Source organism: Heloderma suspectum, chromosome 7 (assembly GCF_057233095.1).
Source record: "Heloderma suspectum isolate Gila_16-S chromosome 7, 16-S_ref, whole genome shotgun sequence".
Lineage (NCBI taxonomy): Eukaryota > Metazoa > Chordata > Lepidosauria > Squamata > Helodermatidae > Heloderma > Heloderma suspectum.
The window spans coordinates 30077970-30092375 of NC_139464.1; the positions used below are offsets into that span (position 1 = coordinate 30077970).

The 14406-nt window shown below is 45.8% G+C and overlaps 1 protein-coding gene across 1 annotated transcript in view; it reads left to right on the top strand.

Moving 5' to 3' along the window:
• The window catches only part of CHRM2 (cholinergic receptor muscarinic 2), a 227007-nt gene extending 219616 nt beyond the window's left edge, over positions 1–7391 (top strand). The window contains exon 3 of the mRNA XM_084811722.1: positions 5923–7391. Within this exon, the coding sequence (XP_084667848.1) occupies positions 5963–7369 (1407 nt within the window). The 5' untranslated portion in view covers positions 5923–5962 and the 3' untranslated portion in view covers positions 7370–7391. The remainder of the gene's footprint in view (positions 1–5922) is intronic.
• Positions 7392–14406: the final 7015 nt, after the last annotated feature.

Here is a 14406-nt window from a genome sequence, read left to right on the forward strand (position 1 = left end):
TATATCAGTGTAGGTTTCTCATTTTTTCCAGTCTTAGATTCAATTTATTCTGTTTCCACATCAGTGTGAGAATTTTTTAAAAAAGATCAAATGAAAATTTGCATGCATTTTTGTGTGCAGTTCTCCTAAAACATGCTTTTTGTATGCATTTTTCCTAACACACCCATTTTGCAACATTTTTTCCCTAATATCCTGCAGTTTTTACATTGTTTTCACCAATAATATGATGTTTTGTGCACACTTTTCCTGATATGCACATTTGTGTATGCATTTTCTGATTGGAGAACTCCACTGCAACATTTGAAGAAATGCAAATGTTGAAGGATAATTGAATTTTGGTTGACATATAGGTTACAAAGTGCAAAACTAGCTAAGTTCTCATTAAAGTGTGAACTAACAAATTCTTGCCCCATCCCTAGGAAGGAATCTGAAGTAGCACAAAGGGCAATCATGGGTCTACATAGTCACATTAATCCATAGATAGACTCAGACTCACCCTTCTAGAACCCCAGTTCTAACCACACTTACTCAGAAATAACTCCATTGGAAAGGGGAAGGAACTGCACTTCAACGGCATTGCTTTGGGCAATTGTAGACAATTTAAATGGAGGGTCCCAGAGCAAGCTGTCCTGTACTGATTGGGGCACCAGAATTTTTTTTTAAAATGGGATGAAGTAACACAGGGTGGGCAACTTCCCACCCTCCCCACTGCCACCACTGGGAGGCTTCCGGGAGTACGATTTTGCTCGAAAATAAGGTATGTGCTACCCACTTGCCTTGTTTTAAAGCAGTAGGGTAATCAACCCGAATGACTTCTTTTTCCCTGCTTAAAATCCTTTTCAGAAATGTTGTCATACTTGTGGATTCATGCTCAGGATTTCCCAGTGAAGGCTAGTGGCTCTGATTTCAGTGGGGCTGTGAATCCATTCTGGGTTTTAGTAGAGCCAGCAAGAACTCTAAAGGAGCTATCCAAGGTGCTGAACCTATTTTGGGGATGGGGTTCAACACCTTGGATAGCGTCTTTCAAGTTCTCTGTGGTTCTAACTAAAGCCCAGAAGGATTCACAGGCCCACCAAAATCAGAGTCACCAGCCTCCACTGGGATTTCCTTCCTTCCACCATCACTACCATCAGATCACATGCTGTGTTTCAAAAGAAGGAGCCAAACGTTACTCTCTGAATCCTATGTTCATTGTAATTGTACACACCCATCATCTCCTATTTAATATGCCCTAGACTGTACCTTTCTATATCAGATCCCGCCCCCCCTGCAATTTACAATACCCTGATGCCTATTCTCTCCACCCCCATACTATTAATAATCAGCAAATGGATTCTTGCTACTTCCATGAGCATTGTAGATTATTATCTCCGTCTCTCCCTCTTCCTTTCTTACCCCTTTCTCAAAAAATATTCAGTGAAAATGGATGATTCGTGTTATGAAAGATGGAATGTATGTGCCTTCAGATTAGAAGCAAAAGGCCATTTTGTCACTCCCATGGTATGCACAATGAAGGCACTTTGCTGCACTTATACCAAGAGGAATGAGTTTTTCCTTTCCTTTTGACATTTACAAGTCGGGAATGGGGAGCAAAGTGGCGAGGTTGAAATCAGATTTTAAAGAATGGCTACCCTGTGGAAAATATTCTGATTAGAAATCTTTGCTGCTTATAATTGCTGGAGAAATACAGTTGTATAGAATAGGTTCTCTACCTTTAACAGGTACACAACTAGAAGACATTCAGTGTAGTGTAGTGGTGAGAGTGACGGACTGGGAGCCAGGAGATCCGGGTTCTAGTCCCCACTTGGCCATGGAAGCTCACTGGGTGACTTTGGGCCAGTCACAGACTCTCAGCCCAACCTACCTCACAGGGTTGTTGTTGTGAGGATACAACGGTGAGGAGGAGGATAATGTAAGCCGCCTTGAGTTCCTTGCGAGAGGGAGAAAGGCGGGGTATAAATGCAATAAATAAATAAATAAATAAATCCACAGGTAAAGCTGTTTCCATCACTACAGCTCCCATTTGGGAAGGAACAGCCTTGAGCCCTGGCGCGTTCCTCTTTTGAAGTTTTTTTAAAGGTACAATGGTTCTGTCCCTTTAAAAACAGAAATAATTGCACCAGTGCTATCAAGTATGGCTCGTAAGTAATACATATGCAGAGTCTTCATTGTTCAGTTACACTGTATTGATTCAGAGGAATGGAGGAAAAAACGGTATATATAATCAAAGGTCGAGACTCTCTGCTCACTCATCACTGGTATATCAGAGATATATTGCTGCTTTGATTTTTCTTTCAATAACCCATTGGTGGCTCATTAGGCGGCACAGGCAATGGCACTTTGAAAAATGTGTGCAGAAACAAATATTCCAAGGGGGCATGAAACACAGCAAATGGAACCATTTTGCTTCAAAAGAAATTAATTGCACTCATGCTCATAATGATTTGGGAAAGAGACATTACTCAGCAGTGGAGTGCATGCTTTGGATGCAGGAGTTCTCAGTAGGGATTAGGGATGTACACTTTTATTTACAAATCATGGAAGCATGCCATGCATGCAAGCCCTGAACATGGATGCCAGCAGGGGAATGTGTTCTCTGAACATGCATTCAGGTTGTTTAAAAATGTGCATTTTTAAAAGTGCACTTTTTAAAATGCACATTTTTACTCTGCAGTCTGTGGGGGGAAGTGCGCACTTTGGGAAAATACTGAGTTTTCTGTGCATTTTGCCTGTTCATTTTGCACAGTTTTTCTGTTTGCACAAAATGAACAGAGATTGTGAACAGACAAGGTAAACGAGGAGAGATGAAATTAATTCTGAAATGACCGTTTTCGTATTTCTGCACTTGTACCAGGCCTTTTTTCTACCATGCTCCAAAATGATCCTCCCCTTCCTTTTGCTATTTTTGTTTAAATTAACAGCCAACCTGAAGCAAAGTCGTACAAAGCTACCTGATTGTTTTATAACGTTTTGGTTGGTCCTAATAAATACATACGAAAATTTTAGTTGGATCAGACCGGAGGACTGTGTACTCCAGCATCTGCTCTCACAGTGGCCAATGAGACGCCTAACTGTGAAGCCCACCAAGAGGACATGGGAGTAGCAGCTCTCTCCTGCTCGTGTTCTCCAGCAGCTGGTATTGAGAGGCATGGTCATGCTTCCTCCAATACTGGAGGTTCTGTATAACCACCATACCCAGTAGCAGCCGTTGATAGCCTTATCCTCCATGAACCGGCCTAATCCCTTTTTAAAGCCCTCCAGTTGGCAGCCATCACTGCATCTTCTGGTAGCACAGTCTGTTTAATCAGGTGCTGTTCAAAGTAGCCCTTTGCTGTGTCTGTCTGTCCTGGATCACCCACCATTTAGCGTCAATAAGGGTGCAATGCTATGGCCGCTAGTCAGCAGCCAGAAGGCCATAGGATTGGTCGGTTCCCAGAGAACCAACCTCCACCCCATCCTGCGCTGCCTTGTAGGCAGTGCTGATCAGCTCCACACTCGGAAGAGCAGCGCACAGCGGGGGAAACAGGGTGTTCCTGGGGGCGGGGAGGGGCAGGGAAGTCGGCAGTGCCAGTATGACACTTCCTATGAGTCATCCAGCCGCCCCTTCCCATGCTCCACAGTCCTGGGGTTAGATAGCTGAAATCCGCTATCTAGCCACGAAAGCAGAGTGGCGGGAGCACAGATGACTTCCGCTCCTCGCCACTCCTCCTGCCCTGCACTGGATAGACAGTCGTCCCTGGGATCAGAAGCAACTGTCGATCCAGATAGGATTGCTCCCTCCAGGTGTCATCCTACTGGTGTTTTGACTTTTTTTATTGTAACATACCAATATGGCTGCAAACCTTTATATATATATATAATCCAATTCACTTTAAAGATTTACTTTTCTGGACGTTTGTATAGCAAAATCTTTAAGTCTGTCCCCAAAGACATTTTCTCCTGCAAATGTGCACTCAATAGACAAAACAGATTGGTAGCTTAACAGTTCTTGCCTCATAGAAGAACACCTGCTGGTTTTGATGAACACTAAACTTGCTGAAACATCTTTCAGTTTCTGCCACAATCACTGGCAGTGTGCAAAAAAAATCCATAGGCATATGCACACTTGGTCGAAAATTAGTTGCAGTTGGTTTTTCTACATTTCTATACATTTGTTTTTTTGTAAGTAGACATTTACTCATGTGTATTTTGGACCTGTAAATTCTAGCAGTGGCAGCAGCTTTAAATCCTGGCGGATCCCTGAAAGTCCAATTCCAAGTTGATGGTGAGGGTGAGGTTTTAGCTCCAGGGCTCTGGGAATGGAGCAGCTTTGCATCTAGCAGATCCAAAGCTGGCTCCCCCCTATTCAACCCATGGAATTTCCCATTGGGGGCCATTATACCAGCTATCAGTCATGGGAGAACCAGCAGTGGAAGCTTTCCAGCCACCTAGGCACAGCATGGGCCTTTGCCGCTGTTCAGCCCTCCCATCAATGCTCTTCTCTGCCAGCGTGCCATCCTAAGCCATTGGTTTTGTGGGGTTAGGATCGCACTCTGTTTGTTTTTCCTCTTCCCTCCCCAGCCCCATTTCCTTTTGTGCTGTTTCTTTTAGATTGTAAGCTGGTGAGCGGGGATTGTCCTGTTGTATTGTTTGTTTGAAAAGTGCTCTGGAAGCCTTTTCAGCTGAAGTGCATGGCAGAAAATTTAGATAGACAGAGTCAGACAGAAATAAAGTGGAATCTTCTTTTCAGTGAATATTTTCCCACTCAGAGTATTTGCAGTTTTCCATGTGCTTCTCTAAAATATATGCTGCTGCTTTTAAACTATATATTACTCCATATTCCTTCAAAATATTGCCTTTATTTTTGCTGTTCAATAACTTTAACACTTTTTTTTTTTCTTTTTTAACTGTGCATCTACTTAGAGCTTGGAGACTGGTGGCTCCGATGTCAGAGGGGCTGTGAATCTGCTCTGGGTTTCAGTCAGAACCAGTCAGAACTCTAATGGAGCTATCTAAGGTGCTGCACCCAATCCCCAAAATAGGTTCAGCACCTTAGATAGTTCCTTTAGAGTTCTGACTGAAACCCAGAGTGGATTTACAGCCCCACTGACATTAGAGCCACCAGCCTCCACTGACGTAGAATTGGTTTTTACAAATTGGTACCTGAAAGTTTAGAATGCTCCAAGTGGGAGGGGTGACATAGTCACTGTATGCGGCAGAGAACAGTGTTTGATGGGGCACAGTATGTGGTGGGTCCTTCCTGGCATAGTTTTGTATCCTGTGTTTTGCTGTATTTTGTAGTAGAACAGGAAGGTGACTCCCATCTCTCTGTCTTCCTGTGTGTGTGTGTGTGTGTGTGTGTTCGTGTGTTAGGATAATTAAACTAAAACCATTTTAATAATATGTGTAGAAAGTGGGCAAAATTTCACTGGACCCTTTGGAATTCCAGTGAAAATGTGCAGTGGCTGAGCGGAAATTGCTCCAAAATGTCTCTCAAGGGTTGTATACATCTCTAGACAGAGCCCAATCTGATACACTCAGAGGGCAGTTTTAATGTAGTTCTTGACTCAACAGCTCTTATCCACAGGGCATGATCAGATTGCTCTGCTTCTATAAGGAAAACGTCAGGTCAGTCTCCAAGTGTTGTTGATTTTGTATTATACATGTACACTGTTTTAATGATAAATCATATATAATTGTCTCTGTGTGAGTGTATTCATATTTAGCATCTTGAAACATACTCTACAGGAAAATTAAGTACACCAAAGCCCCACTATAATCAGTGGAAAATGAACCCTTTAAGTGTTGATTGATGGGACTCAAGCCATCTTTGTTTTCTTTGGATTTTCGTCCTCTGCTTCTCATCTCATCTTGGGCTCCATTTGCCAAAATGAGTAAAGTGAATGCCTCACCATTTCTGCTTTCTTTCTCTTTCCTCTGCAGGCTTAAGGTACATTTATCCATCAGTTTTCTAGACACAGAAATGAATAACTCAACAAACATAAGCAGTGTGGAGGATGTGATGGCCCTGGCGAGCCCTTATAAAACTGTTGAAGTTGTCTTCATTGTCCTGGTGGCTGGCTCCCTCAGCCTCGTGACCATCATTGGGAACATCCTGGTTATGGTGTCCATCAAAGTCAACAGGCACCTGCAGACAGTTAACAATTACTTCCTGTTCAGCTTGGCATGTGCTGATTTGATCATTGGCGTCTTTTCCATGAACCTGTACACACTTTACACTGTGATTGGCTACTGGCCGTTAGGGCCTGTGGTTTGCGACTTGTGGCTGGCTCTTGACTATGTAGTCAGCAACGCCTCTGTCATGAATCTCCTCATTATCAGTTTTGACCGATATTTTTGTGTCACCAAGCCCCTATCATACCCTGTCAAGCGGACCACTAAGATGGCAGGTATGATGATTGCAGCTGCCTGGGTGCTGTCTTTCATCTTGTGGGCACCCGCAATTCTCTTTTGGCAGTTCATTGTAGGGGAAAGGACTGTCCCTGATGGGGAATGCTACATTCAATTCCTGTCCAATGCGGCTGTCACCTTTGGCACTGCCATTGCAGCATTCTATCTGCCTGTTATCATCATGACTATTCTTTACTGGCAAATATCCCGTGCCAGTAAGAGCAGGATTAAAAAAGACAAAAAGGAGGGTGGGCAAAACCAGGACCCAGTTTCTCCAAGTTTGGTGCAAGGTAAAATAGTGAAACCAAACAATAACAACATCCCAACCAGTGAAGATGGGATAGATCACAGTAAAATTCAGAATGGTAAAGCCACTGGGGAACCAGTGACAGAAAATTGTGTTCCTGCAGAGGAAAAGGAAAGTTCAAATGACTCCACCTCTGTCAGTGCCGTAGCTTCCAACGTGAAAGAGGATGAAGCCATCAAAGAGGACACCAGGGCTTCTGTCTCCCAAGTCAATGCCAAAGTGGAGAACTCCAAATTGACATGCATTAGGATACTCACAACATCCCCTAAAGGTGACTGCGGGGGCTCCACCAACACCACCGTGGAGATTGTAGGCACCGATGGGCAAAATGGAGATGAGAAGCAAAAAGTTGTAGCGCGTAAGATTGTCAAGATGACTAAGCAGCCGGCCAAAAAGAAGACACCCCCATCCAGGGAGAAAAAAGTGACCAGGACTATCTTGGCTATTCTCCTGGCCTTCATCATTACCTGGACACCATACAATGTCATGGTACTCATCAACAGCTTCTGTGCATCATGCATCCCCAACACAGTATGGACAATTGGTTACTGGCTGTGCTATATCAACAGCACCATCAACCCTGCCTGCTATGCGCTCTGCAATGCTACCTTCAAGAAAACCTTTAAGCACCTCCTTATGTGTCATTACAAGAACATAGGAGCCACAAGGTAAAACGATAATAATGGGGGAAAGGAAAAAAAAAAACGGGCAAGAAAGTTCCAAGTTTTATCAAATAAAATAAAAAAAACCAATGCCATAGCACTTTATGCTCTAGTATGAAATCAAGAAGGCTAGAGGACATAGGAGGGGCAGGGTATGTGCTCCACCTCTGACATCTGCACTTCAAAGACTACAACTTTTCTGTCAGTGAATCATTCAGAGGTACGAAAGGGTAACTAGGCCTGAGGAGATGCACATCAGGCAGCACTCCCTGCTTTCCAGTCGTCTCTCATGCAGGAGGGCTTTTGAATCCAATCTTCTTTGGGGCCAATCCCTGTCCCAGAGAAGGTCTCTTGCACAAAGCCAGTTTGGGCTTGCTTTGCCAGAAAGGGAGCTGCACAAAAGCACTGGCATGGCATTTCAGTGAGCCGGACAACATTGTGGGGGATTGTCAGTTGTCCTTGTGTAATGGTGGCCAGTTTGTCTGTCTGTGAGCATGTTCACTTGAAAGTGGGGGAGAAAAAACAAAAGCCTTCAACAATAAATGTCCAATGTGAGAAGTGTAAATGACTGGAAGGGGAAAGCATGGAGCAATCCAATCAGCTCAACTGTTCCCATGATTTTGATAAGCGATACAGGGTGGGTGAGGGATCACTGGATGTTGAGGGTCTTACTCTTAATCTTTACCTCTCTCCTGTTGCTTGACTCTGCATCAGAAACATAGTAACGTTACCTCATAATGGACATGGTTTCAGCCAAACTTTGAAATGTGTGCTATACTCTTTCTCTCTTAAGTCAACGGGACTTGAAATTGCTGGTGTTTCGCTGGATTGCAACTATCATGAGCAGCGAGCAGTTAACAGGTGTCCCATGTCAATCAATTCTTCCATTCTGACTAGGTCAGACTTTGCATAGCATTCATGGGCAAAGGTGTCAAATGGGAACCAGGTGTCCTCTTTATTACTTGGCGCACTGGAGGGAGTATCTGAAGAAGGCCTTTGAGAATGGAGCCTTCTCAAAGGGGATTGACAGTCCAGTCATAATTCTTACAATGGCAGGGAATAAATGTTGCAGGTAGGACAGTACCTACAGTAGCATTCAAAAATCTGGCATAACATGGATATTACAGATGCAACTTACTACACCAGATGGTGGGGTGGGAGGGACGTGTTTTCAGTCATATCACCATGTGAGCTGAGGAGCATCACATTAAAAATTATATGTATGAACTGGCCATTATACAGACAGTTAGGTTATGAAGCTGTCACATAGAATAATGTTGCTAATGATTAAGATGTTGGGTTATATTGCCCATATGTTCATATATCCACCTTGCTGTAGGGCTGCAAGCTTGCTACCCAGAGAGTCTCTGTACCTTCAAATTCCTGCCTGAAGAGGTGGTTGTGGTTCCCCATGTGTCAGGACTCAAGCCCACAGCAGGTCTTGAACTGGTATTTGAGGAGTGTCAGGCAGGGATTCAGCCTTTGTGCCACCACCCTGCTCTACAGCCAAAGGAAGGAAGTGCAGAAGACCAGCCAAGGAAGCCTCTCTGTACCTACAGGCCAGAGCATGTCAGGAGAACCTTACAAAAAGCTTATGTGTTGGGGTTGATTGCCAGTCTGAACAACAAGGAGGCCTGGTACAGACAGAGTGCCCTTGACCCCTTCTCTGCCCCACATTCAACTGCAAAGGGGTGCTGATATTCCTGTCCTTCTTTCTGTCCCTCTCCCCTCCTTTCTGTAGCAACTAGGTGTCCAGGCATGTTGCACATGGTCAAGAAAGAGGAAATGTATCACCAAAAAAAGGACAAAAGAAGATATAGATTTGCATATGCTGATACACACAGAAAGGGAGAAACATTTGGAAGAATTACTATAATTTAAATAGAAATCCAGCACAGCTCAACATCGTGGGGAAGACTGAGACCAGGTGACTTATGTGCCTGCTCAGTTTGCTCTCTAGGTGCTAACTGTTGATGGGCCATTTCAAGGCTTTCTCTTCTTAGGTGTCTTTATCATTAAATTGGACCTGGACTGGACAGTCCTTCAAAAAAAGTATGCCTTCAAATTAGTACTGTGCCAAAAATTTCTCCCACATTTTTTTGACCATTCTCATTCAATTTGATAGAAAATAAATTCAAAGGAGGAGAAATTTTGGAGAAATTATCATGGGTTGGGTTTGGGGTTCTTGTGCTTACCTTACTTAGGAGGTGGCTGAGGAGAATGCACAAATATCCTGTCTGTCATTGTACAATAATCTCTGTGGCAGCCTGTAGCCTCCTCGACTTCCCACACTTCAATTAAAGCCATCATGAGGAAGACTTTAGGAGGCAATTCCTCCCATGGGGCTTTTTCAGGTCAGAAAGTGCAGCTGGCCTGGGAGGCTGCAGAACAATGGAAAGATGTGTAATGGAGAGAGAAAACACCCACAGCCACCTTGTTTTTTTTTCTTTCTTTCATTGCAATGGCGGGGGCGGCAGCCGGTTGAAAGACCGGCTGCCACTCCCGCCCCGCTCGAACACCGGACGAACCGCCAGCCGGACCCGCCGCCGGGAGGGACATTCAGGGAAGGTAAGTCCCGTCCCGGGGGGGGGGGCGGGGGGCGGAGGATTTCTCCCCGAAACTTGTTCGGGGGGCCGAACATGTTGGCGCTCGGCCCCCCGAAGTTTCGGGGAGAAATTCTCCGCCATCCCTATCTGTGAGAAACCGTTGGAGAATTTCTCCTCTCCTAGGATAAATTAGGTGAAATCCTCCCCCTTTTTTTCTGCCCAGAAAGAGGCTGAAAAATTTTGAAAAGCCATTTGTGCACAGCTCTACTTCAAATAGAGGACTGTCCTCTCTGAAGTAGAACACATGGCCCAAGTAGGACACATGGCCCATGTAGTCACATAACAGGTAGGGAAGGAGCAGGTGAAACAACTGTGAGGAAAACAGGTGAAGTCAAAACTGCCTCATCTCCCAATTCTAGGGATGTACGAAAGTCACTTACCTTTTTGACGGGGTGATTCGTGGTGGGGGGAGGCGCTCCACACCTCCCCCTGAAATCCTGATCCGGACAGCTCCGTTCCACGGAGATTCCATGGAGCTGCTGGCTAGGGCTGCCCACAGTTGGACATCTGGCCACTGGGCAGCCTTCCGAAAAAAAAACCTGTGTATGCAAATGGCGGCAGCTACAGCGGCTGACATTTGCGTTCCCTTTTTTTTGCTGTTTTAGCCTACGTAAATATTTATGTAAGCTATTACAGAGAAAAAAAGGGGAACGCAAATAGCATAGTGGGCGCCATTTACGTACCTCTTTTTTTTGCCATTTTAGCCTACGTAAATGTTTAAGTAAGCTATTACGGCGGGGGGGAAAGGAACGCAAATGGCGCCCACTATGCTATTTGCATTCCCCTTTTTTCGCCGTAATAGCTTACGTAAATATTTATGTAGGCTAAAACAGTGAAAAAAAGGGAATGCAAATGGTGGCCGCTGTAGCTGCCGCCATTTGCGTATGCAGTTTTTTTTTGCTTGCCGTGATAGGCTACGTAAGTATTTATGTAGCCTATCATGGCAAAGGCAGCTAAGCAAATGGTGTGGTGGCCACCATTTGAGTCCGCAGCAGCCGGCTGAGAGCCCAGCTGCCGTCACTGGAGCCCCCACCGGAGCCGCCACCGGAGCCGCCGCCACTGGAACTTCCGCCCCAGGTAAGCTTTCATCCCGGGGGGGGGGATTCCGCGGGGGGCGGGGGGTGGGAGGATGTTCTGCCACGGGTTTCGGGGGGCCAAATGGCAGTGCATTCAGCCTCACTTAAATCTGTGGCGGAATTCTCCGCCATCCCTACCCAATTCAGAAGCAAATATAAAGATACATGGGGAATTGCCAGGTCACAGGTTGGCAACCCTATCCTACCCTCATCATCCCACTGATGTATCTTCTGCTTCATTAATGCATCCAAAAATCCAGATAGAGGTCACACACAACTTGTTGTTTTAAGAGAGAGAGCATCCCTGGTGTATCTCAGTCACAGAGAAATGCTCTAGCCAGAATCTTCCCCAAATTCTCAACATTACAAAAAGGAACAGATCCTTTTGAAGCTGATGCATTGTGTGACTCTTCCATTGTGTGACACCCCAGTCGTGTGTCTTTTTTGATGTGGTACAGCACTTACATGGGGACTCTGTCAGCACACTTCCTTGAGGGAATGTCTTCAACAATCCCCACCCCAAACTAGGAATGAAGAGAAAAGACAAGTGGTGGGGATAAATAGGGCACAGCTTTATGTAACTTCACAGGATCTGCAAAAAGAAACCCAATTAGCCCTGGACTAACAGCCTAGCAGTGTGGGCTCCGTATCTTCAGGAGGGAGCTGTGAGATGGTTGCTCCCACTGTCAACCTGGGAAGGGTGCATGCCTCTGCCTCCAAGCTCTGAATCAGGCTGTTGCCTGTTCAGCACCTGACCTGGCTAGTACACAAATCAGGTGTGTTGGGGAGGCCCTGGCAGTCACATGGCACCACCCTTGTAAAGCCCTCACATGTGATGCCCAAGAGTAGCTGCCATTTTGAATCCCCTGTTCCACTGGGCTGTCAGAGGTCATCTGGACAAGTGGCCCTGCATTGTGCAGATGCCTCAAGGCATTCACCATGCTCAAGCCCCTCCCAGCCCACACGGAATCCGCCTGTTGTGCCAAGGGGGCAATTAAGCCCATCAGCCAAATACTCTACAAGGGCAGAAACACCCAACGAACTCCTACTTAGCCCAGGTAACCAGTGACTAGTGCTTCTCATACCACCCCAATGGGTCAAGTGGCTGGGTTGCCAATCCAAAGGACACACTGTTGGGATGGAGAGCATCCTGGGCATTAAACCTGCTTAGTGACAGCTCCTATTGGCTGGCCCTCCCCACTCAGGGGGAAACCCCTACTCATCCTCATTTCCCATGAAGAGGAAGTGTGAGCAAACCCACCCCCCTGGAGAAACATCAGGGCGAAACACCATTGTCAAAACTCACCCATATGTGAACATCACGTCACACCAGAAGAGGGGGGCTTCTGTTCAAACTTATCCCCATGTGAGCTGAAGAGTATCACATTCAAAATGGATGCAGGAATTGGCCATTACACAAACAGTTTAGGCTGTGAAGCTGTCACATAGGATAATGTTGCATATCAGGTGTTGGAGGGAAGCATGACTGAATCTTTGAATTTTCTAATGCTACAGGTGCATGGCAAGATTGTGGCTCCCCACAATGTGGGAAGCCTGTTGAATATAATATTGGGTGATAGGAGGCCCAAGTGAAAGATTCTGCTCCCTTTTACACACACACACACACACACACACACACACACCGCCACAGCCTGCCATACATTAAGGTCAAGGGCTTTAGTTAAGTAGCTGGGTACAGTATATCTTTTATTCCCTTTTATAGCCATCACTCTTCTCAAACGAGAGACTGCTCATGGCCCTGGCCCTCATTTTCACTGACAAGCTTTTTTTAGCCTAGGGGTGGGCAACTTGTGGTCCCCCAGATTAAGGATGGATGGGCCACCCTATGTCTGACCCACACGAAACTTCCCAAACACCCAACACTTACCCGGCACAGGAAAGTGGTGCGGGGCAAGCGGCTGTAATGTTGTGGACATTGCCCTTTTAACTCCCCCATTGGTGTAGATGGGAATCTTACAGAAAAGAATGAGCAGCCATTTGAGTGGGAAATTGTGCTCGACGAGGGAGCAGATGCCCGTGGGCTTGTGCAGCTTGCTGCATGCCGAGCCAGGCAAGTGCTGGGGCTTGTGGACTGGCACCCGGGCTGTGGGGGGGGGGGCTGGCAATTTCTCACTGGGCTTCGAGCCCTAACCAGGCACCTGTGCCATCCCTATTCCAGATGTTTGGGCCAACAGCTGCCATCAGCCCTAGCCAGCATAGCCAATGATGAGGGATGATGGGACTTGTAGCCCAAACCATCTGGAGGGTTACAAGTTGCCCATCCCTGCTCCAGCTCCTCTTATATCATCCCCATGTCTTCACCAGCTCGCTAGAATGGGTTCTGGTCAAAGGCAGCCCCATGTCACCTGGTTACTAGTTCCTGCCATGTCTTAGTCTAGCTTTGTCTAGTTTCACATGACTCATGGAGTGGTAAGCAGCTGCAATCTCACTAGCCACTTGCAACTAGTCACTAGTCACTTGCAACATGAAATTCCTGTCCACAATATCAAAAACAATCAACCCATGGTGGGTTGCCAATATTAGTCCATACCATCATTGTCTGAATCCATTCTAAGAGAGTTGTAATTCTGATCCTTCCAGCTGCTGTGCCAGGCAATCCGGAGAACCCAGAGTTGGTGGAGTTATCTCAGTATATCCTCACTCGGCAGTGTTACGGTCTTCCAAATCAAGGTTTCAAAACAGTAGATTTGTCAATAAGGAAGCACACCTTTTAGACATAGCTACTAAGTCCTAGTGTCAGTCACCAAGGTGGTAAATCTGAGTTTGGGCTGTACCACTTTAGACAGCAAGTGGAGGGTTTACATGATTGAACTCACCACCATTTTTTTAAAAAAAACAACCCTCCACATAGGCTTTATTCAGATGATATGTTCTCCCCACTCTTCCACAGCATGGTTTGAAGTTTTAAGAATGACCAACCTCCTCCCCTCACATGCCCACCTTAATAAAACACTTCCTAGTCTGTCAAACTTCTCCTTGCTATCATGCCTGAAGTGAAGTGGCAAACTGTGGTTTGAGTGATCCCTCCAAACCAAACTCGACATATAGTTTGCAATCCTGGTTTGGAGAGGTCCATCAAACCACAGTTTACTACTTTAGACATCATGGCAAACCGTGGTTTGACAAACCAGGAACCCCCCCCCCTTTTCAGGTGTTTAATTTTTGTAAGCATGGAGGATGATGAGGACATGAGATCCACCCCCACCCCCTCTACCCACAGCTTCCCCATGTTGTTGGGGAAGTTCTGCAATGTCGCTGTAACTGTGCTTGGCTGGACACAGTTACAGAGCTCGATGCGATTGGGAACCCTGCCTTATCAGTGTTCCTAATTGCATGGAGCTCTG